General features: G+C 41.0%; 1 protein-coding gene across 1 annotated transcript in view; it reads left to right on the top strand.

Annotated features, from left to right (window-relative positions):
* Nucleotides 1-25,304, top strand: part of ptchd4 (patched domain containing 4) — a 59,621-nt gene that overhangs the window by 2,151 nt on the left and 32,166 nt on the right. Inside the window, exon 2 of the mRNA XM_030405563.1 lies at nt 11,693-12,188. Coding sequence (XP_030261423.1) covers nt 11,693-12,188 — 496 coding nt within the window. The remainder of the gene's footprint in view (nt 1-11,692; nt 12,189-25,304) is intronic.

The raw sequence follows: 25,304 nt of genomic DNA, 5'->3' as shown, positions 1-25,304 counted from the left end.
CCCAAATGCACGATTTGCATTTATTTGCTCCAGGTTTGCACCAGCTGTCATCACTGTCAAACTGTCACGACTAATACAGTGCAAGGTTATGTGTGAACCCGATGCACGATGAGCGCTCCATTCTCTATTTTGTGGCCTTGAGGTGTTCACGGCACTGCAGGTTTGAACAATACCTGGACTTAAGTCTCTATAACAACCAGCGCGTTCAGCACTGCTGTACGCTGCTTTCTCCTAAACGTGGGCTCGAAACTGACACAAGCATATCCAGTGTATCCTAAACCTGCTCCACAGCAGCGTGAGCCGTCCCAGCAGCATCAGTGTCTGTCTGTGGAGTGGAGCAGTGAGGCCATTCATCGTCCTGCTGCAGACTGTTTGGATCCTGGTATCCAGGTTAAAGGACACAGAGTGTGTTCTTGTGGTCGTCAAATTTGTTCTGGGATTCTTGCAGAAGTGAAGATGTCTGCACAGAGCCCAGAGGATACTGAAGGACAACCCCCGCCCCAGCCACAGTGTGTTCACCCATGCCATCTGACAACATATACAGAAGTATCTGCTGCCGTACAACCAGACTACAGAGCAGCTTCAGTCCCCAGGCCGCGAGACTCCTGAACTCATCCTCAACACTGCATTTTCCAAATTAAACGTAGCAGGACTCAAAGGACTCAGACATTGTTTCATTTTTTAAACCTTTGTGATTTAAAAAATGACAATAAATATACCTTTACTTTTTATATCTTCGCTGTGCAGTGGTCTGTTCAAATGTGGCTGAAAATGTAGTGTCACGCATCTGAAAATGCTGCTGTGTTTCTCAGGCAGCCCCTCCAGTGACTTGCCAGTTAACGCCAATTCAAATTCACAAATTTGGTGTTACTCAGTCCCCACAACTTTTCCACCAATTCGACCAATCATTGTAGTTTCCCTCCTCGAGTTTGACCAATCCTTAGCAGGCCACTGTGCAAAACGTGGAGTCGCACATCTTCACCCAGCACACACACACACTCCCTGTCTTTCAGGTTGTAAAGAGGCAGACATGACATGAACATCTCAGGTGTGCAACGGAACAATGCTAATGATTATCATGATCAGGATCATCATGAATCAAGATAATTATGAAAGTCCTCACATGAATGACTTGATGTACAGTCCTATGTTAGTTTCTTGGCTATTTTGGATTTCTCAAGCCACGGCTGAAGGCTCAGCTTGCACATTGTATCTCCCAGTAAAACAGGATAAATCTGGTGTCTGCAAATGCTACAGATTGAAAACTAAAGAATGACCGGGAGCTGAGGTTACCAGCATTTATTAACCCTTTATTTGTGTAGGAAGACCTTATTTTATATGATTAATTACATGTTTTTTTTCTTTTTGAAGAAGAATAAGATGAAGAAAAATAGGTGTGTGTGCTCTAAATCAAACATTTATTTGTTAAGGTTAAAGGGGCACCATCTAATTTTGGAAAATATTTATGAGATAATAATACAAACTCAGAAATATGTATTTTCTCCATGAACGAGAAAAAAAAGCCCTTCTCAGAGGAAAATAAGGTCCCAGGACACATTTTGGAGCTAGAAAGGTGGTAGGGTCCACCACAAAACAGTTTGAACTGGTGTTGTCCTTCAAGGTCAGTTTGTTTATTCATTTCATTCACTCATGAAAACAGAGAGCGTTTGTTTATTTAGGCAGAAAGAAATCAGCCAGTGAAGATCTTTCTTTCTCTTCTCATTAACATTTCTTCACTTGAAACTACAGAGTGCTCCTTTAATGCCATTCAATTCACCTGCGCTGCCGTGCTATAACATGTCAAAACCTCTGCTGTTGAAAAGTCTTATTGCTTTACTGTGTCATAACACTCAGACTAATATGAAGTACAGTCTTTGATGTGACACAAGTAGTAGATCCAGTGAGAGCTGCTGACTGTGCCCATGACTTATCCTGGTTATTGTTAATGAAAGGACAAACTGCTGTCGAATACTTCGGATTTGATAGTTTGAATCGTTTTTCAAGTAAAGAAATGACAAATAATTGATGGTTTCAGTGAGAGTCAGCTGTTCTTCCTTGTGTTACGTTATAATTAACTGAATATCTTTGGGTTTTTAGACGCACACACTTTTTTGGGGAGGGAAAGTTAGCTGAAGACCTTAAGATGGGATTCCCATTTTCTTATGGTCAACTGATTAATTGCGAAATTAGCTTATCGATTATTGAGTAATGTAAATGTTTGACTAACTATTCTTACAGTCTCTCACAGTTTCCAAAAACAAGGGGGGATGTCTCCAAAAACAAAGTGTTTGTTTTACAAAGTCCTTACAATTGCACTAGAACCAACTGACATTTGCAATTTTTGAAGTAATGCCCTAGTAACCACTCTGTAATAACACAAAGGCTCTAATAATCATTAGTCCTACAAGTGTTTTTTTTTTTCTTTTCTGTAATTTGGTTGAACTCACCCTTTAAGTCGTGATGTATGTGCACGTGCTGACACGTTATCATTAACTCCTCTCCAACATGATTTACAGTTCCTCTGTTTGTGAAGGTTGGTGTGACCTCCTTCCTCTCCAGCTATCCTCACTCTGTATCTGGCACTCTGCACCCTCCATGTTCCCGAATCCTTCTTCTCTCCGTCTGCCTGTTTGACGAGCTGTCTGGGCTAATTCATTTGCCTGACTTCTTATGCCTCATCCTCCTCTTTGATGTCACTGCCGGGGTTTATTTCTGTGCTTGTTATACAGACGTAGACTTTGTAAAAGAAAAAAAAAAGTCCTACTTTTTGCTGAGCTGAACTTTAGCTCTATTCCCCGGAGAAAATGCTTAAAATATATATTCTTTGTTTTGCTCTGTCTGCTGTATTGTCAGTTGTGTAATATATTTAAAACCGTCAGATGTTATGAGGATAAAAATACATCAAGGTTTATGATGGGAAAAAAAGCATAGCGCAAATAGGGTAAGATGAGCAATCTGGACAGTTCCAACACATGAAGTATGACACTGTCTCCACCAGAGAGTGTATTGTATACACTATACAATATAGAAATGGCTATCGATTTAAACAAATGAGCATGATTCAAATGCAATAATGAGATTCTTGAAGAATGGGAAATACCTGCCAGCTCTTGTATGGTAGTTTCATCCCGCAGTCATGCCACCAGGAACCACCATCAGCACCCTGATGTCCGATGGTTAATTAGAGCTTGTTAATTGCTGGACGAAGTGCCGAAGTTGTTACAGCAACAGATTGAACATATGGCTATGTGGGAATGTTATTATCTGTTGATAGCCAGTAGGACCCAAATATTTATATGTAAAATTCATATATTGAGTTTTTCCTTACTGACAGATAGGGCACAGTGTGTCTCGGGTCATACAAATATGAACTTGTGTTGCACAGTGGCCCAAATGTTATAGATTAAATGTGTTGTAGTTGATTACAGAGGCTCAGAAGTGCCAAGGTTGAACTATTTCTGATCCATTACAGATGTGTGTTATGACAAAATGTTCCCAATAGGCATTCTGTCTTGTAAGTATTAGAGTTAGGGCTGATAGGTAATAATGATGTGTCAACCATAAGCACACAACAAGTAAAACATTTAAATAAGAAACCTGAAGGTTACTGTGCTAGCAGAAGGGCTCCAGGGCTGGCAGTGTTGTTTGGACAGTCGGTCCAACACTTTGGCCCAGACTGAAATATCTCAACGATATGATGGATTGTTATGTAATTGGGTCTGCAGTCACTTGAGGGACTTTCCCTGTAGCATCATCATCAAGTTCAGTTTTGACTTTCTTCAAAACTTTTGTTTCAGACAATACATGCACAAACGTCCCATTCAGCCAGAAATGCTAGCATGGTTCCAGACATTGTTTTGTCTGAACAAGACATATTAATCAAATAAAACTCTAATAAATATTAGCCATTTCTGTACTAAGTGTAAAGTAAATGGCTTGTTTGTCCAAAACCCAAACATTTCCAGTTTTCAGTTTTATAAAACAAGGAAAAGCAGCATATTCCCACAATAGATGTCAGGTTGTGGCAAAAGGTGAGGATCCAAATGCAGGACACTCAGGAGGCACGCAGGATTGAGAACAAAAAGGCAGCTTTAATAAATAGTTGAAAATCATATAATCCTAATAACCAAATACAAAGTAGTAACACAAAAGTTCAAACAAGGCACAAACCAAAAGCAAAGTTCAAACCAGTAATGAAAGTAATGAAATAAAGCCTGGAACAAAATCCAGGAAACATGCCACAGACACAGGAAGACACAGGAACAGGCTCGGGGGAATGACACAGGACGAACTGACAAAGACATCAGGAAGCACACAGATTATAAACAGAGCTGATTGACAAACAGCACACAGTTAGGAGAGCTGGGGAAATAACACAAAAGGAGGAAATGAAAAACAACACAACATATGAGGGCTAAATGTGAAAGTACAGGAAATCATTTAATCACAAAAGAGGAACATGACAGCTGAGAGGCTATAACCAGAGAAAAGTTAGGTATGTTTGTATAAATTTAACTCAAATGGTTGAAGAATTATGAAAAGATTTTAATATTGCAGCTTTATTCTGTACTAATGTGGTGCGCCAGATGGTTTGTTCCACAGAATAATCCGTGAAGTTGTCCTTAGAAAGTGTTTAGATTAAGGCAGACTCTTTCAAAAATACTCAGCAGATGATTGGATGAGCCATATGTCTATAATTGGCTATTTGTAACCAACTAAGTCAACAAACCACGAGATGGTGAATCAAGCTCTAGCTGTGTTTATCCATTGAGAAAGGCCTTCGGTGCTCTGTAACTGATACAAGCACCATCTCGTCCACCTTTAGCATGCTGGTTTCTGGTCCTGATTTGAGATCTCACCTACACATCTATGATTGTCTTCTCCAGTGGGGAAGCCACACAAGCACAATCTGACCTATTTTAAACACAAAGAAAATAGATAAGGAGATATATACATTGCAGGCTATGTATGTTTGATATCGGCAGATTATATCATATTTAAGATAACAGGCTGTAATTCAATTCAGATCACTGAATAGTATTTAGTCATGTCACGTGGTTGTGATTAAGATTGAGATTTGTCTTGATCAGCCATTATCTTGATATACCAGTTTGATACTTCGAAGTAATAGGATAACTGTATTATCTGCTTGTGATGATGAGGGACCTTATCAAAGAGCAAGTCTGCCTTCTTTGGGCTTCCGTATATAAAACCTCTGAAAGGCAGAGGTGTGCTATTTCTTCATTACATTATTCCAACACCAATAATATTGTGTTTGACAAGATCAAGCTTCTTGTTCCATTCATGAGAGGACAGTGAAATTGAGTGCTTGAATTAAGTTATTGGCCAGTTTGGGACGTATGCTGCATGGCAATGTCAAGCTAAGGTCAGGGCTTGTTTTACACCCCCTGCCCCCCCATTCTCTTTAATAAATCCTACAATTGGAGGGGAGATAGGCTGGGGCGAGAAAGCAGGAAAAAACAGCTGATATGCAGAAGGAGGTCTGTGACAGCTGCAGAAGAAGGGCTGTGATTGGACGATGGTAGAAAAGACAAGGCACAGGAACTGGCTGATGGGGTTAGCTGTGCGTGCGTGTCAATAACTGGCTTGCCCTAGGATGCGTTTGGGTACATGGCAATAAAAAACAGTCAATACGATCCTCAAAAGTCTCCCGACACTGCCCTTCATCAAGGATCTCAACAGAAAATAGATTTTTCTAAATATTAACTTGGAATCAATAAGTTGGGCAACAGAATTTTGTGAAAAAAAAAATGACTGGGTTTTGTCCTGCTTGGATTATATTCCTCACAGTCAAGTTACATCCAGGTAACTTCTATTTTTCCTTGACTCTTGGCTGAGAGGAGTTTTTTTCCATGGAGAGCTGGGCTCGATACAAGTGCACTTCATAAATGCAAGGACTGGGTGAAACAATCAAATACTACAGTATTTTTAACCGAATAGTTCAATATCAATATTGTGACAATATCATAGGGGTGACCATTGGTATTTCCCCCCAAAAATGTAACTGTAAGAATCATATGTTATATCATGATACAGCAGTCCATAATCTAAAATGATATACAATCTCATATCACGATAAAGATATATGGAAACATTGCCGGCCCCATTCCCATGCAATCGCGGTGTTTCACTTCTCTAATTAATTGAGAGTAGTAATTGTTTTAAGATGGCTTAACAAGATATTTGTTACTGAAGTGACCCGAACCAAGATGTCTTCACTTTTAAGTTGTCTTTAGGGTGAAGATTAAAAGCAACTCTTGCTGACCAATCACAGTTCTTGCAGTCCCCATGTGGGACATGCATAGCGCAAATAATTTGTAGCCTGTGATATGGCTCAGTAGTTATATGTGTACAGGACAAAGGATTCTTATTTCTCAGTTTGTTTTTATACATTTATGACATGGCTGAAGACAGATAAGGTCTTTGGTTGTGACTGTTACGTTCAGAAGAAATGTATCTGGTGCTTCAGCCGTCTCAAAGATACCCACTCAAAGCTAAAGTCTTTTTATGAACAGATTTTTTACTTTGTGTTACAGACAGCCTCCTGTCAGTGCAGGCAAGAAGGCAAAAATTCATCAAAGACAGACTAGCTTGTGAAGGTACCTATCGATTCATCTTTTCAGCTTAAGCCAAATTTGGGTTGAGTGTGGATTTTGTCCCCCATCACTTACACTGAAACAGGAGGAGGTCTTTGCTGTCTGCAGGAACAGGAGGAACGATTGTTGCAACCATTAATGTGAAAAAAGGAAAATCCATCTCAAAAGGGCCATCCACAGAAAGAACAATAACAATAACAATGACTGGAAATATACTGTTTCAAAACTTGTTCTAACATTAAAAGGGGGCACCGCACTTACAGCGATGACCACAGTGGTGAAAGGTTTATATGGGATCACTTTCAGAGCGATACGATGAAATCAATAGGAATCGGAATTCAACTGAATCAGGGCGTCACCCCTTATTAAACACTTCCTAACATTTGGCTGCAAATTTCAAATAATAAAACATGAGACATAATGCCACACAGTTGTTGGCATTATGTCTCATGTAAAACGACAGTTGTTTCAGTAAATCCTTGTGTGTCCTTTGTGACGATCTCCAGCATAATTAATGTTGACTCATAGGAAAGTGCAATTGTTCTGTAGCCCCAAGTACCACAAACACTGGATCCTCCAATTCCCATAATGCAACTCTATAACATATTTCGACAAATCTTCCCTGGTAAACGTCCACACCTTCAAGACTCCACATTCCCAGTATGTAACACTGTTTGTAACGCAATCAATTATCACACTCCACCAGAGCCACAGGCGACATTATACTCTGACATATGAAATTTGCGGAATACACCTTTAACCGAAGGATTGTCATACTATGAATTATTAATTAGGTTGCCTTGGAAGTAAGTAACAGCATAAAAGCATTCTTGAATGTTTTCTGTTTGAATGTGTTCAGAAAACCTAGAAGCTTCTTCCTCCACCTCCTCCACCAGTCGCCTCCGTCTCTTCTCAAGATGCTCGAGAGGTGTCACTTCCCCCCTTTTCACATATCACTCAACTTCTCACAGATACCACACATACGCACACATTTTCCTGTTGTGTGGGGCCCCATCCCCCACCTACTCTGATTCTTCATCTCCCTCTCCTACAAACACACACACACACACACACACACACACACACAAATACACACTGACAACTATATTTTCTCTTTGCTAAAGGGTGCCAAAAAACAAGAATAGAAAACAAAGCTTGAGCATTTTCAGAAACTCCACTGAACTGACGTTTTGCAGGTGATACAGGAATTGTTGCCCTGATTATGTCTCATTATTCACAAAGGGAGACCTTGAAAGCATCGATTGATCACTGCACAGTTTAAGCATGCATTGGCTCAGTATGGATACAGAAGTTTAAGGATAAGTTGTGACTATTGAGAGTCATTTTAAATGCTTTAGTGGATCTGGAAAGTCAGACTGGTAGATTGATTTGAGCTTTGTGCAATTACACAAGTGAAATTAGAGCTAAAGCTCTCTGAGTTCACTTAGCAATTACCGAGTGATTACATTACATAAACACACTTGTACACTGTCATGAAATGACAAATCTGAAGCACTGAGTGGGAGTGTTTTGAGAATAATAATGTAGCACCAAAATAATGCGCAGATCCTGCCCAGTAAATTGATATATTAGAGATAGCCGGTCATAAAATGTTTTAGTCTAACAGGAAATCTGGCTGTTGACCTATGAATGTTATCAATTATGTGATTTCAAGGTGCAGCATCCACCGCCAGTGATTAATCCAGTTGTCGACATAATGCCATCGCAGAATAACTCAACACTTTTCCTTTCTCACTGCAGTAAATTGTTTACAGAAAGTGAACCAAACAATCAGGGGGATTTATTTATCTAGAAGCAAGAGATTTATATCACGCTCCCCACTGTGAAACAGCATATTGTGGCTGTTTGATTGTGCAGGATTATTGTGTTCGTAACAAGATAAATCATATCTACAATAAGCTGCAAATTAACGTTGACATTGTTCTGGTTGCAACAACAAACCAGTGTCATGCAGGAATTCAGATTCACGTCACAGCGTTGTGTGGGTGTGCCTGCTCTCCTAATTAAATGCACTGCGGGAGGTATTCATCATGCCAGTGTTTTAAAATATTATACAATCAAACTTAGTGAATAAGGCTATGATATATGTGCATGATTGCATTAATCATGACAATATTCAGGAAATGGACTGTATCTTCACCTCAGTCATTTGTGTTTGTCTTGGTTAGATATGTTCAGTCCGTGAACTACCTGCAAAGCAACAACATGCAAGAATTGGTATTTTTTTGTAATTTAGAGTCCTATTTTTTAGGACTTGGATTGATTAACACACCACTGTTTAACACATTTGTTATGATTAGCTGCATTTCTTATGATGAAAAAGTAGTAATGACGGCAGTGTGAACACAAATCCATCTCGATACGTCTTGGTGTGTGGCATCCTCAATGATCTACATTACTGCACACGGTTACTTTTTCGTCATTTAAATTCCCCTTTTACTCAGAAAGGCCTTGCAATAATCAGGCTACAGCAGCCTACAAAATAAGAGCTGAACAAACAAAACATTTATCCATCTGCAGTGTCTTACACATTTGTTGTAATCTACAATAATACTGTTTTAGATAAGGCATCTATTGACTCTGCTGCACACACCTCTCTCAGAATTGGACAGAGAAGGTGACAGTGCCTCCTGGGATCTCGGCTGATTAGCTGGGCTTGCTGTAACAGTTATTATTTATGGCTGCAGATGTTGTCTTCAGGGGAAAATGGCTAAGGTGATTAGTAATTGTTGTGAGGTAGAAGTCAAGCTCAGCACTGGTCTTGTCCAGTTCGTGCTTCCCAGCAAGATAATGAAATCCGACATGAGCCCAGAGATGTCCGTTTAAAAGAAGTACTCTGAATTTTTAGTATCACTCGCAGATGATCTCTGCCTCCCTCTGACGTACCTCCTACATGTGTAACATTAGCCTAATGTAAGCCCACAATTTAAAGCATGAGGGTAACAGCGTAACGTGATTTTATTGTCGAGCTGAGGCCGGACAATCTACAATCTACATAAGCTGCAGACTCTCGATTATGCTCTTTCTCTGCATCGATGCAGAAGCTTCCTCATCCGCATTGCAATGCATCTTATAATCGAGTAACTTCCACACCTGTAGGCAGAGCCAGCTAGCTGCTTGGCTAACTGAGCTCACTAGCTGACAGCAGCTACAATTAGCAGCAGTTAGCAGAAACAAGAAATCATTTTCTCCATACATTTTTATCCAGTTTCACTGGATAATAATACACACATACACATTGTGTACGACTTGGCACTGTAAAGTGTTACACACCTCTCTTCGGACGTCATACCTTCTCACCCTAGAAGCATAGTGCAAGAACAGCTGTAATAATTTTAAGGCTGTAATTTTGAAGGAAAATAGACACATAATGTTGCTCTAATTCTGATTCCTGTTCCTAGTATTGCTGTATCTGCTTAGCCATGACATACGGTGGCCTACAGTAGCCTAATTACTTCCTGGTTAACAATTTTTACTTAAACAAAAGACACAAAAACTCTTTTGCAAATAGGCAATTGATTAACTATTATCCTTATAAACACTGCTTTTAAATGATTTACTCAAAAATAACCCACTGACTTGGTTATGGCTAAGTGTTGAGTGTTGAGGCTAAACTGTTGTATCAGACTGGGTGACACATAGCTTACTGTATGCCAGGGTTTAAGATTGCCAGGGTTACCACTAAGATGCCATGAAGCCTTTCAGCCATTTCAACCAGCTATGTTTGTGAGATAGCATAGGCTACCTGTGACTGTCAGAGAAATAGTGAATGTCTGTTTTTTTCCCTGTTAGTGTGTAAGAGATCTAACAGAACAGTACCAGTAATTTGTAATCTGTTGGCTGTGGTTCACAGTTAGCGGCATACTGTTGCTAATAAATTGTCAGCAAAACCAGCCAGTGTATAGATGAGGGACGCTACACAGTCAGTAGCTAAGCAGAGATGACAGCATGTGATAAAGAGTTCTGTCTGAGCTGCAGAAAAGCTGTCTTGACACCTTTGATGGTGCGAAATGGTAGAAACATGCTAACCATGGAAACGTTCACTAGCACCACCAGGGATTAAAACAAAGTAGGCATATGAGCTTTATTGATACAGACCTGTTTCAGGAAGAGAGTAAATTGAGGCTGCCTAAAATCCATTGTCCCAAAGTTTCCCTCTAACCTCACAGTTTGTCGTATTTGTGTACCTATGTGCTTCCAAAGGGCTTTACTTGCTTTTAAAATGTAGACACCAAAAACCCTTTTTGTATTGACTTTATAAAATAATTGGATAGGTATTCGTGCTTTTCACCTGTTTCCTGAATGGATCTTACTAACATATGGCTGGCGGCGCACAGTTATCCTTACTCCAGGCTTTGAAACATCCATTCAGAGACCTTTGGGTTACCAGCAGCAGCTAAATTGCAAGAGACATTTTTTATTGTTTCAGTTTGTGTTATCCGTTGGTCACTGTATTCCTTTTTCTGATAATCACAGACTAGTTGAAAATATGAAATATTGTAACCTGAGGCATAATGTACATCTGCAGTGCTGCCTTGGCAACATTTCAACATGAATATGATAACGGTGTTCCCGGCAGTTTTGTATTTCTTCCTGACAGACTGACAGACATTTTTTATTGTCCCCGCTGCCTCACTGAACTCTTCACTGCTCTGCCCAATTCTACTCGCACAATTACATTATCTCCAAACTCGTGTCACTGTAACATTGTGCATGTGCTGTAAAATCAAATTAATTTACTCATTACAGTGGAGCAGCACATCAACCTTCACAGCATGGCTGTCCACAGCTGTAAGGTGAGTTCAAGTCAACGGTAAATCAACAATGAAAGCAAATAGGGCAGAAAACTGTTGCTGCACTGTTATCTGTGGGCTGGAACTTTCTGCTATGTTGAGCAGCTGGAGGCTCCAATCACACAAAAGTGTTTGTGTCTGCTGAATTCAAGTTATTGGGGTGTGGCCAGGAGCACTGGAAATGTATCGAATGGTATATTTTTTCTAAAAAATGTTATCCTTCATCAGAGCTAATGTGAGATATCTGTAAATCCCCTACAGGATGGCCGCGTGTCCTTCATCGGCCACCAGCTGGGCGGCGTGTCCTTCTCGCCTAACAGCCGCGATCAGCAGGTCAAGTTCGCCCGCGCTGTCCAGATCACCTACTACCTCCGCAACCACGGACCCGTGGTGCAGGATGTCATTGCCGAGCGCTGGGAGAACGAGTTCTGCGCCCTGGTCAGCCGGCTGTCCACGGCAGAGGCGCCCCACGCAACAGACCAGCTCCACATCCAGTCGCTCACCTCCTTCAGCCTGTGGCGTGACTTCCACCAGACGGGCGTGCTGGCCAAGGGGGAGGTGTTGGTCAGCCTGGTGCTGGTGCTCCTGGCCGCCACCATCTCCAGCTCCATGCGGGACTGCCTGAGGGGGAAGCCGTTCCTGGGCCTCCTGGGGGTGCTGACCATCTGCATCGCCAACGTGACTGCCGCAGGGATCTTCTTTATATCAGACGGGAAGTTCAACTCCACGCTGCTGGGGATCCCATTCTTTGCCATGGGTGAGTGGGATTCACTCTGTGTTTTTTTTTTCATATGTGTTTGCAGTGGTTAGTTAAGGGGCTTATCAGGGGTTGACTCTGACATTGGGTTGATTGGGGAAGGGATTAGCAGAATTGTGATGGGCTTTTCCTCCGAGGGGATGCCGGCACTTCATTGTATTGTACTCTGTGTGTCCATGTGTGCAGCACTTTTTTTTTGCCAGGAGAGTGGGCTTGTTTTTTTTTTCTGTGATTTTTGCATTGAGGACACATTCTTTTGTCGTGCAACGTTTTTCATTATTTCACTGAGCTTCAGGTGATGTTATCCTCAGTGACGCAGATTTAATAATAAACTCTATTACAGTGTATATCAGTCATGAGGAGCAACACAAGGCTAACACACATCCTAATCCCAGAGTTCTGTATGGAAAGCACTGCCAGAATTCATTATAGGGTCTGATACAAATATATTTATATCATGTTTGAAGTCATATTTTAGTGGTGACAGTGTTCTCTGTCTATTTACCTGTGGTGTTAAGGTTGGCGCCACTATGGCTGAGCCAGCGTTGGCAATATGGCCACGGCTCGCAGCAGTAATCCCGATCTCAGTGCTATGAAAATGCAGAGTAAAACATCTGGTTGTAACCAGGTTTTGTTACTAACTGATCTAGTAGAAGGACTGATGGTTTCAAATTGTTCTGGTGGTAAAGGGTAGCACATATCAGCAGGGGAACAGCTTTTTTCAACACATCAGTGCTCTCCATCCAGTGAATGCCTGCCTGTTCACTCTTGTTTGACCTTCTTGTTTGACCTCTCCTTGAGCGTCTTTGCCCCCCATCTATTTGGGTGGTGTTTCCATTATTCCAGTGTTACCTGAGGATAGTGACCAGGGAAAACAATGCCTCTTCCTGTTTTGCTTATCTATTGACTGACATGTTTTGTGCCGTAATTCAACGTTCGTTTTTCTGGGAAAAAGCCAGCCCTGAGTCAGACTGAATATCATAGCGAAAGAGAGGTTCATAGGGTACCAACCAACCCTTGGATGGTTGTCCTTATTTGTCTGTTGCCAGTTTAGTTCATGTTCAGTGTATTTGTTTCCATCTATTATTCAATGGAAACCCAAAACTGCATCACTGTGACTTCTCACTGCGAAATCTGAAGCCTTTTCTAGAGTTTAAGTTTTCGCTTGTATAACACAGTGACTGTGCAGATACAGAAGGTAAACACGGGGAGAGAGGAAAACGCACGCGGTATACCACAAGAACCAAGTCAATACAAAGGCACGAGTGGATGCAAACAGTGGTGAATTTGCTGTAGGAGGCACAAATGGAGGGAAAGATGCATCTCCAAAGGAAAACAAAAGGACTGGTCAGATGTCAACAAAACACACAAGCAAGCAGATTCTACACCAAGTCAGTGCGCAGTGTGCTGGCCGCCAGGAGTGTGTATTTTTCCCTCCCTGTATTTAGATACAGATACATTGGTAGCCATAATTAATTTCTTTATTTTAGATATTTACCTGCCTTAAAGCTTCACATAAACATTTTTGATCATGAGAGTAAACAGCTGATCAAAGTGCAAAAACGTGTTGCCACCAATACCATTCATTTCTTACAGTACATCGTCCCTGGTATGCTCTCCTCTCTTTTGCCTCGCGATGCGTTTTTTTTTTAGAGGGTGAAATATATCCGATCTTACACCACACGGCGCAGTCTCACACTGCTTTTACCATTCTTTGCTTTACTGCATGACGCCAGATGCCAACGCAGCCCAGATTCACAGGGGCAGCATGCTGTTTTGCCAAAAATACACTTTTCCAAGGAGTCTTTGAAGTGGCCACGCTTGAAGCAACATTTGAGTGACAACTTGAATAAACAGACTTCAGTCAGTGTACCAGTGACATTAGACATTAAACAGACTTCAGCTTATATCTGTACAGTGGCTGCAATTGCTGTGTGGAAATTAAAAAGCGCTGCAAAAAACACTCAAGTAAATGCATTTTTTGGAATTAAAAATATCGTATGGTGTCTGAAATCCCCTTCAGGAGCAAAATTACTTATTTCTAATTATTTGTTTGAGCCCACAAACCAAACCACAACGAGTCCAATTCAAGTGCTGTCCCTCCTGCCCCTCCTTCTTATATCTGATGTACTTTAGCCATTTACACTACAGTGTATCTTGCATTTTTTCCCTGCGCGCTTCTAAGGTCACTGGATCCCTGGGGCTTTGGTAGAGCGCTGCTGCAGGCCTGGCTGACATAACTGAAGTTTAAGTAAGACTCGGGAACAGGAGGCTGGATCCGCTCCTTATGACCTAGAGGCAGGGGAGGAGAGGAGAGTGGGGAGGTGTGATGAGGGGGTAGGGGTGGTGAGAGAGGCTAAAAAGGAAAGTCAAGGAGAAAAGAGCAGGGAGTAAAAATGTATGTGATGTATAGGAGGCGGGAGTGTAGAGGAAGAGGGAACAGACGGAGGGAAGAGGTGGAGGAGAGGGGAAGAAAGAGAGAAAGTCACATAGAGAGGGAGGTGGGGAAAGGGCGAAGGAGATGGAGAGGACTTGATTAAGTCTGTAATTTCATGTGACAGGACCTCAGAGGCAGCAGATGTCCACCCTCCTCTTGGGAGGTCCTGACTGAGACACACCCCTATCACTATATCAACGCCACATCAGGCCAGACATTGAGAGGTGAAATGGATACTGATCCACCATCTGTAATGGCCACGTGGCGCCCCCTGTCGAGATGCCATCACCGTTTTAAGCTTTGTTAAGTTGTTTTTTTATTTAAAGAGGCAACTTGTAGATTTGAAGGTCTTAAAGAATTCAACATTGAGGTTAAATGGAAATCACACTAAAAGCGAATACATTAATATGTAATTATAGTTTGATTTTTCATAGTTTTACAAGCAGTGATGGCAGAGATTTGGAGAAAAGACGCAGCAATCACATTAGATTGCGTCACCGAGTCCGTGTCCCCACAGAACACTCATACCGCAGTGCGTGTTAGTGACTGTGGGCAATTTAGGTAGAGATGGAAATGAGTGGTAAATGAATCACTTATGATTAGATACATATTGAACAATCATGTTTCCCATATCTGGTCATTTCTCCATATTCTCTATTGTACCTGTAATGAATGCATGTACGCACACTATAAGAAAACAGGGATGGGTTTTAAAAATGCTGTATTAGCGAGTCCTATATAAAAATATAAGTAGCAGTAGTTGCTGTTGTTTTTACTATTACTGGATATAAAGGCACATTTCTTCTCTGTGCAATTACTCGATTGGGATGACTATATTAGGCTACATCAAGACTGGATCTGTGAAGAAATTAGGAGAATCAGTGTGTTTCGTTCTCATGTCAGGTGCACATTTACATCCAATCTGACAGCAGAGCAGATCATATGCTATCTTTGTGAATTAATAAAGAAAACGGATACAAGACGCGGTTTTCTTTCGATGTGTACTATAATACAAAATGTAGCTCCTCTAGTGCAAGAGCTTGTTGTCAACAGTTAGTATGTCATTAGACATCAAGTGTAACAATACACCTATGAAACGCAGGCTACTAGCTAACGTTAGCTGCTCACTCTTCTCTACTCATGTGTTGAGTAGAAAGTGTGCGGCTAACAGCTAACAATTTCCAACAGCACCTCAGCATTCCCTATTTCTTTTTGTTTGCACACTTATTTTACGTTTACCCACGTTTTAGGCTTCATAAATTCCAGCATGTCAGGACAGTCTCAAGTTTGCCTAACAGTAAAAGTAACATCCCTAGCTTTTGTCTGTGTGTTGGCTTTTATGCAGGTGAAGAAGGGATGGGAGGTCACCAGCATGAATAGAAAACCACAGTAATGATGGGGCTGGGTATTACGCACCCCTCTCTCTCATATCTCTTAATCTCTCAATCACGATCGTAAGTAGGAGGTAGCAATATGTTGAACAGTGTAAGATATGACTAGCCTGGCAAGCTGATGGTCCTGTTAGGATGCTACTTGTTTGTCCGCTTGATAGCAAACTTTCCACAGTGAGAAGGGCTATGTGTCGTAAGTGAAGGCCGATCACTCACCAATGTACATACATTAATTTTCATCCTTGTTAAAAACAAACTTTTGGATACATATTTGTAGTGTTAAACTTGACCTCGCTTGACTGCAGTACAGTTTGTTCATTGTGAGGTGGACTTTAAATCTGCCTCACAAAAATGTGTCCAAATATCACGACGGATGGATGGATGGATGGATGGATTTCAATGAAATTGTTGTACAATGATACAGTAAACAATTTTATGGTGTGAAAGGTCTTCTGGCTCAGTTTCATCTTAAATTAGTTTCTATTTTTGTGCTAAGCATCTGGTTTTCTGTTGGCCACATGCTAACAAACATGTTTCCCGTAGCAGAGATAATCAGACACTTCTGGGCCTCCTAGTCCTGGTTATATACACCACAGACCTAATTATCTTATCTGAACACAGCCTCATGGCTTCTTAGTTGGTTCTTGTTCCCTTCATCTTCTCTTTGGAGGCTACAGTAACTCTTGGGAGTATATTGTGCTATTTGAAGATCCTATGTGTAGAATTAGACGTCCTTATAGAATCTTTCCAATTATTCGGGTGGTTCTGTTAGCTTTTTTTTTTGTATTCCTCAGGGTTATCGTGCATTGTTAATTGCCATTGGGTCTTTTGTTTGTGCTACTGCTGTCAGGTGCCAAAATGATTTTCTAAATCACCTTTTTGCACTCACAATAGTCATTTTGATGGCTGTGTCAGTGTTTGTTTTGATTGACAGCAGCTGGCAAGAAAATGGAGAAATGATGCCAAAGAATGTTTGCTGGCAGCTTACGAGCCATGGGCAATGTTATCAGCAGTTGTAGGCCTACTGGGCAAAGACCACACCGGTATCTTAACTAAGTAACTTTCCAAGTTGTTGTTTAAGTTGTTTTATGTATTTCCTTTAAAGGCGCAACATGTTAAAAATTCTAGAATTAACTAAAACTACCAGCAAAATATGAAGAACTGTATTTTATGTCAGTTCTGTCTTTATTGTTGCAGGGGCATCAAACGAAGTTAGCATGCTAACCAGCTGCCCTCAGCCTGTCTTGTAACTTAACTTTGTACTAGGGTTGGGCTATTAGACAAATTTATCGTCAATTGACAATAGGCTCAACCCATCGCCGGTTGGTTTGTTTTTGGATTGGCTGATGTTGGACGGTTGGAAAACTTTAACATATCACCCAACCCTACTTTGTACCTTAAGAACCGACGGTCTGATATATTGTTCAGGTCTCTGAAGGTGCATGCGGACCAGGCCAACACCGGGCTAATGATGCCCAACCTCTGTCTTGTTCCACTAACACTTAACCTGTCTGTCTCTGCCTGAGCCAGCCATCTCTATGTGTCTTTGCTGGGACCGGTTCAGCTTCTGTTCCCACTAGCTGCACGGCTAACTGAGCTAACAAGCAAATGACAGCTACAGTCTGGAGCTGCCTCCTTTTTCATTGTAATATGAATAGACAGGTAGACATGTCTCACACATTGAAAGGGCTGATTGCAAACAACAGCAAAAAAATGCCCTCTGAAAGGCCGGTGCTTGGTTTGTCCTTTCTGAGCTACTGTAGAAACATGGTGGTGCCACATGGCAGACTTTATGGAAGAGTATGCCCTCCCGCTGTAGATATAAAGGGCTCAATCTAAAATAATAAAGTAATTATAAGAATATTATTAGTACCAGGGTGATTATACACAAACTAAAACATCATTATATATATTAAGATATATTTCATTTCTGCCAGTTGGTCCCTTAAATCCTACACACTGCACCTTTAAAGTTCTGAATAATTTGAAAAGAAAATGTCACTGTGGAAATATTTTAGAGAATGAGCCATTGGATGCTATTTGATGATCATGATTTACAATGAAGTAACCAATACTCTGATATTCCTAAGAGCACAATATACTAATAGTTTTTGATCAATGTTAGAATGGACCTGAACAGAAAATTGGCTTGGTTGACACATTTTTAACCATATGTGGTTACATATGTCAGTGACACCTAAGCTGTAAAGCTTCATTAACTCTTACACAGAATATGTAAATGCATTAGCGCTAACAGTTCCTCGCAGGACACAGGGTTACAGTTGAAGAGGTTTGGAACAACCAAAACCTCCATCCAACTCTGCACCTCTCCTATCAGGTCTGTGTGGTGAAGTGGCCAGCTGAAAGCCACTCCTGAGTGAAAGCTAACCACGCAGCTGGTGTATATGCGCGAGCACTTAAGGCCAAAAATCTCTTGAGTCTGACGAGACGGAAATTAAACTCTGACCCAAGTGGTAAGTGCTGTGTGTCGTGAGGGGCTGTTCATCTCTGTAAGGTGTTGTCATTGCGCTATGATGCTATTGGTAGGCTTTTGTTAGCGCTGGCACAAAGAAACTGCAAGACTTTAGAGTACTTGACATCTCGGTACAACCACAACCCTAAAGCCACGCAGTAATGAAACACTCAAAGCACAAACAAAGATGCTTTTTTGCAACACTGGGACAAAGTTTGATCGCGTCCAAGTGAGGGAGAAGTTTCTCCTCTGAAGCTGGATGTGGCTCGTTAAAGTAGAGCTGTGTCATGGTTTCCCTTTATCCGTTTCATCAAAGCCTCCTTCCACATCCTAGTGAAACCGATCCATTGTGCTGTCTGAAGAGTCAAGCTGATGTCATCTCTGGCCTTTGAATCGTGCAGAGGAAGACGTTCTGCACGGGGCCAGTGCCGCCACGTGTGGATGGACCTTTTGTTTAATATGGAGCAGCTTTTCCTCCTGTCCGTCTCCCCTGCGTCTTTCTGCCGTGTCATCTCTGAGCCGGCCAATTACTGCTGAGCTGAGCTTGTCACTTCCTTCTCTCTCTGGATATGTGACGGCTGTTGAAAGTGTAAAAACTTGCCGGGAGAGGAGGAGAGGAAGGAAAGCGTAGCAGGACTGAAACATACATGCTGAGTGTCAGGCCGAAATCAGCTCAGAGTATTGATCCTCCCAACTGCTTTTTTACTTACTTACCACAACATGCAGCTGCTGCACATCCCACTGGGACATGGTGCCGCTCCATGCTGCTGAACCATAATGCAATCTTTTTCATCTCAGCCAAATTCGACTCACATTTCGATGATAAATTGTTTCAAATGGCTGACTCACATGAACTATGTGCAGATGTATTTGTTTTATTTTAGGTGTAAAGTCAAACAACAAATGCCTCCCAACATTTTTAGACACAAATCTTTTTACCTTTGTACTAAAAATGCCATTTGTGGTCCCAGCATTTTTGAATTTATGTTGGATGGAGGTTCACTGGAAAGAAATATCACCACTAAAGATAGCAGTTAGATAAAGTGTGGAGATTCATTCTCAACCTCAGCGATAAGAACAAATCTGTGGTGAATATTCTGAGCACAGTGTCCACTAACTTAGCTATTTCACCGAGTTCTATTATATGAAAAGGGACATGAACATAGAAGTCTGCATATTTTGCCATGCACTCCCTTACAAAGTTCACAGCAGGTGTTCCATGCTTGTTTGCAATGTAATGAAGGTCAATGGGCATTTTTTGTGACATCATTAGTTCCCTGATGGTTTTAATGCAATGGGTTGGGTACTAGAACTTGGTACTTTTTAGGGTACCGGCCCAATTTCGCTGGTACTACCAAGTAGAAATTAACAAATATTGGTATCTGAGTGCACATCCTTACAGTAACGTTAGAGAAAGACAGAGTGAGACATCTCCCCAAAACTCAGCCACTGACTGCATGTGAAATTCCTTAGTTGTTTGATTTTATGAAACAGTACATGTTTTGATATAAAAAACAATATATGAACTGCAAACTGTCTTGCAGAAAATCTAACAGTGTGCGTACATATAACAAGCACTTAGCCTGCTAGCTCGGTGCTAACACATTATGGGAATACCCATTAACATGCTTATGGAGGTTAGAATCGTTACTGTGGTAAAGGGTATATTTACAAATGCTCAATTAAAATTCACATATTTAACATAAAATGATATGTGTGCCCATACTTACCGACATTTACAGTATTTACTATGTTCTGGAAAAGAAATGAACTGCTGACTTCACATTATTAATTCAATCTGGTGCTGTGTGGCTCAGCGCAAGGTTGATGAGCAGGAACAGCTAAATGTAGCAGTTTACTCCAAAAAGTATGTTTTGTCTAAGGTTTATATCCAGTATGGCAACATGCCGCTGAAACACATCTTAGAAAGAATGACTGACATGTGATGTGCACTGTTACTGGAAATATGGCTCATGATATGTTGTCCCTAGAAGTGATTGATTTGACTAGTTAGAAATGAAAATTAAATTCTTGTCATTACAGAGAGATTAAGGTAGGTACTGTTGAGTACAGGTATCAAATTCCAGGTACTGGTATCAGAACAGGTATCAGTTTAAATGTGAGCATTATCCAACCCTCCTAATGTATTCCCTTTAAATTGCAATAATTGTTACACCTTGTGAAAAGGTGAGGAACCGAACGCACAAACATATGAGAGACAGGCAGGATTAAAAAAACAAAGGTGAGCTTAATTAACTAAAGACACTGAAAAGTTGAGAAATACAGGATGGTAACACAGGATGAACTGACAAAGACAAGCAGGGGGACAAACACAAAAGCTGAAGACTCTGGAAAGAGGGAAAGGCTAAAGAGGGAGATGCAGAGCAGGAGTGGAGTGAACACGCACTGGTGAGGACCAAAACAGGAGGGAAAATCACACCATAGGAGGAAATGAAAAGCAACACACGACACAAGAGGGCAAAACTTCAAAATAAAACAGGAAACCATAAACACAAACCCAGAATCATGTAAATGATGTCTGTTTCTGTAGTGTGACAGATCAAATGATGCATCTTGCACACACATCTATATTGTTTATAGAGCAGCAACAGTAATATTTACAACAGCAAAATCACTATAAACTCATCTATATTTCTATGGAAACAGAAACTGTGAATGAAGTTTCGAAACAATAAAGAACACAGACAGCAGTCAGGATCAGTCCTCCTCCCTCAGCTCAGGTGATTCACATCCTGCAGGTACTGTTGGTAGAGGACGGGCTGGTTTGTGTCAGCCAGAGGCAAAGTTTACAAGAGTTTGACAAATTATAAGATACTGTTACAAAATAAAACTGAGCTAAACAGCTGCGACATACAGACAGCTTTTGTTTAAGCTGCTTCTTTTGTAACATTCGCTAATAGCCAAGCTACCATGCTGTGCTTGTGGTGGATGAGAGGCTGTAGATAGCGAAGGATAAAATATCACTTTCTACATGTTTACACTTGTGAGCTTTAACGGGTGTATTGATTGAGTACTGTCAAGGTCGTATTGCATTTAAGCATTGTTGCTGTCGACTCGGGCGAACTTCAGTAATCATCACCCGGTTAACTTCACTGCCTCCACCGCCGCCCCGTCTGCCCTGCTGTTCACTGACTCCGACAAATGATTTGCCTCAAGGCTTTTTTTTTGTAATCTAGTTACACAAATTACTAAAGGAGTCGTTTCAGCCCTAGAATCCATGAACATTGTGCATACAACAGTTCCATACCCAGAAGTATGTACGCAGTAATTACAGGTATTAATGAGACAAAAATGTTTCAAAATCTCCAAAGTTAAATGGTAAAAGTTTAAAATTTTGGTTGTGATAAAGCGTCATGTTCACCATGATATTATCAGGCAAACAGGAAGTCACTGTATCAACCCAAGAAATTGTACCAGTAAAATTATTGGATAGTATTGGATCGAATTGCTCAAGTTCTGACAGTAAAACAAGTCATTTTGTGCTCTTTGTGGAGTCTTGATCTCAATGATGAGGCCAGCCGTCTTCTTTGCAAAGTTACGGTCAAGCCAACTGCATTAAACAGTCCTCCTCTTCTTCGTTTGTTTGGCAGGCGCCTAAAAACCACGCCGCCAGCTACTGTATCGGAGTATATAACATCATGCTATTTACAGACGGGTGTGCTGTCTTGAGTGAATGAAAATTGGACGCGCAGCTCCAAAAAAAAGAAAATCAATATGTGGCGGCCAACGTTGATATTGTGGCGGACCGCCACAAGTTAATGTGTGGGGAACACTGTGTTGTTTTTACACATTAGTTTTCGATATATCATATTAACACTGAGATTTAGAAGTGCTGGTAGAATCATTTTGTTATTGCTGTTTAAAGTCTTCAGTTAAGCTTACCAGCTGCTTGTGGTAGCTTTAGATTTCATGCAAACACACACACACACACACACATGCACACACACACACGAGTAGTATCCATCTTATGATCTAAGTCACTCAAGAAAGCGAACAAGAAGCATCCCAACTGGTGAATTATTCCTTTATCCGCCCCAGTCAATTGAACACTCTTGAAAAAAAAAAAACAGCGGCTCCTATTCTTTTATGTCTTTTCCATACAAACATGTCTGCCCACCTGGAAAGTGGAGTAGTTAGATGCTTCTCACAGCAGACAACCCACTTGTCAAAGCAGGTGGAATCAATGACATGAATAATGGCTCTTTTCCATTCAGGTGAGCCAGTTCCACAGCTTTGACATGAATGGAGCCATCGTTAATTTTATCTGTTTACCTCTGCACTTTTCCTGCTTTGATGAGTCAAAATGTCTGGTGTGAAAAGAGTCTATATATGTACTGAATGATGGCTCTCTTAGGACTAATGTACCGGGTTGCTCCCATAAACAGTGCAGCTGTTAAGTTGTGGTGCTATTTTAACCATATACAGATATGTTTGGGTCATTAAAGATGTTTCCTCCCTCTGTGTTCTCCCACATCTATCAGAGCCGGTGTTTCTGTGTGATTTACAAGCTGTTTGAATTTTTTCTATTCCCGAACCTCGATGTTTTTATAGACTGATATATAAATAGATATATATATATATTTTTATCCTGCCATGAAAAGATAAATAGTGACACTCAACATTCACAGCCAGCCGTGCTCAGTGGCCATCTCTGCCGACGGTGAAAAGCCTTCTGGGAATTCCTGCCTGTTTCAATAAACAGGGCTGGATGACTTATGATCGATCTATAGATGTTATTGCCGTGAGTGGCTGTGGGATGATGGAGGTATGACAGCTTCAGGGTCGTTATTAAGGACGGCAGGGAGGAATCATAAACCAGGTCTATACATCAATTAATATAGCTCTATGATGATACGGTCCCAGATGGAAAAATTGCATTTCTGGAAGATTAGGCCATTTGGAGTCATACACTACACTCGTCCCAATGTTTCCACCAGAATGTAATGTTGTGTAGAACAGGATTTAAAAAAAAAAAATATTTTTTATTCTGGGAACTAGATTTATTCCTAGTCCCATTCCCAGGCTCTTGCTCTCGGACTGATTTGATGTAGCTTGTCTGCTCCCTTCGGCCCTTCTCAGTTCACAGTTATAAAAATCAGTGTTTGGTATTCGGTAGCTTGCCTTCTTTACATGATGAATGTGAAATGTGTGTTATTTATAGAAGGAGAAGCGTCCATGTTGCTTCTGCTTGACACAAAAGTGGCAGTTTCATCAAAGCATACAACAAGAATCACATCCAAAGGTAAACTAAGTAGGATACTTAATGTTTCCAGGAGAGATGAGGTTTAATTTTTTGTTTACCTCAAGACACCATTCGCACCACTTCGTTTCTGTGAGATGGTGTGAGACCTGTCAAAGAAAGGGATCTGTATGCAAGGCCCTTCAGTAACCATGGTAACACATATGTGTGTCAACACAGTAGTGCAGTTATTTTCTCTTAGAGAGTGAAACAGGAATTTAAGGCACACTGCTTTGTGGTTGAGTCCTACTCCATGTATCATTTGGAGCAGTTTCTCATTAAAAGTGAAACATAGCGACCACAGAGGAACTACCCGCCTGTGTTCTAATGGTGCAAAACCCCTCCTTTTTGCCATCTCTCTGCATGTTTCTTTTTATTAGCTTGTCTGAACAACAGAAAGAATAAACCATAGGCGTAGTTTGTCATTTGCCCTCTGGGGGACATACATTTTTAACTGACATACATAAACTTGGTCCAGCTATCTTTGTTAGGCGTCTTTGACCATCTAGATGAGCACTGTATAAGTTTAATGTGTTATTATTACTGTGCGGTGTGTCAAATATAGACTACAGCAACAGAGAGACAGTAGTAGCCTACCAAGCCTGCCATAAAGCCATATAACAGATCATAGAATAAGGCACACAGTTAAAGCTGTAGTCTGTAACAATCTTTTTGTTATATTTGCTAAAATTGTCATTCTGATCTGACAGTAGAATACGATAGAGGTCAGCTGTGTAAAAATCCACTGTCTGTGGCTCCACCTAGTGGCCCTAATTTGATTTGCAAGAATCCACCGCTCCCGGCTAAATACAACCAATCAGAGCCAAGGGGAGTGTCTGAGAAGTGTCAATCACTCTCTTGCGTACTGCTGGCAGCCCCCCTCCCTCACACAGTTCGTACTCGAGGGAGCAGCAGGATTTTTAAGGACTCAAGAGCGACAGTAAGCTGCTTTTCTGCTGGACAAGTAAGGACCCCTGCTTGATATATGTTTGATTCTATGTTTAAACCACAAGGCTATGGTGGCTGTGGTTACAGTTATACTCGCAATAGTGCATATGGCCGATGCTGAAGTTGAGCTACATAGCTTGTTGCTAAATCTAGCTTGTTAGCTTGTATGCCAACTCTGTTGTTTAGCTTTGTCTTTATGGCTACTGGTTAGCAAAAGTGTCTGTCAAGTGGCCGGGCAGTTATATCATTAGTTTGTGTTCAGTGCGCTCTGAAGTGGTTGTATTGGTTTAGAGGAATAACGTTACTCATGCTCAAGACACTCAAGTGTTTTTACCCTGAGTTATTTAGAAACTGTCCCCCTGTATGATGCCTTGTGAGACCTATGGCACATATTGCAGCATTATCCATCTGTGACACAATCCTGCAAGTTCCCCAAAATATGACTGTCCGAACCTGATCCCGCCAATGGGTATTTTTCGTTTTACCTTCCAACTTCTTATTTTTTGTGAGCCCGACCATGAATGCTACTTATTGTAGTTCCTGGCATTGTTTTTTTGCAACCAGAATCAAATCATCAAAATCTATTTCCAGCCTGGTTTAAGTAACA

Source organism: Sparus aurata, chromosome 22 (assembly GCF_900880675.1).
Source record: "Sparus aurata chromosome 22, fSpaAur1.1, whole genome shotgun sequence".
Taxonomy (NCBI): Eukaryota; Metazoa; Chordata; class Actinopteri; order Spariformes; family Sparidae; genus Sparus; species Sparus aurata.
This window is presented reverse-complemented; position numbering and strand designations above follow the sequence as displayed.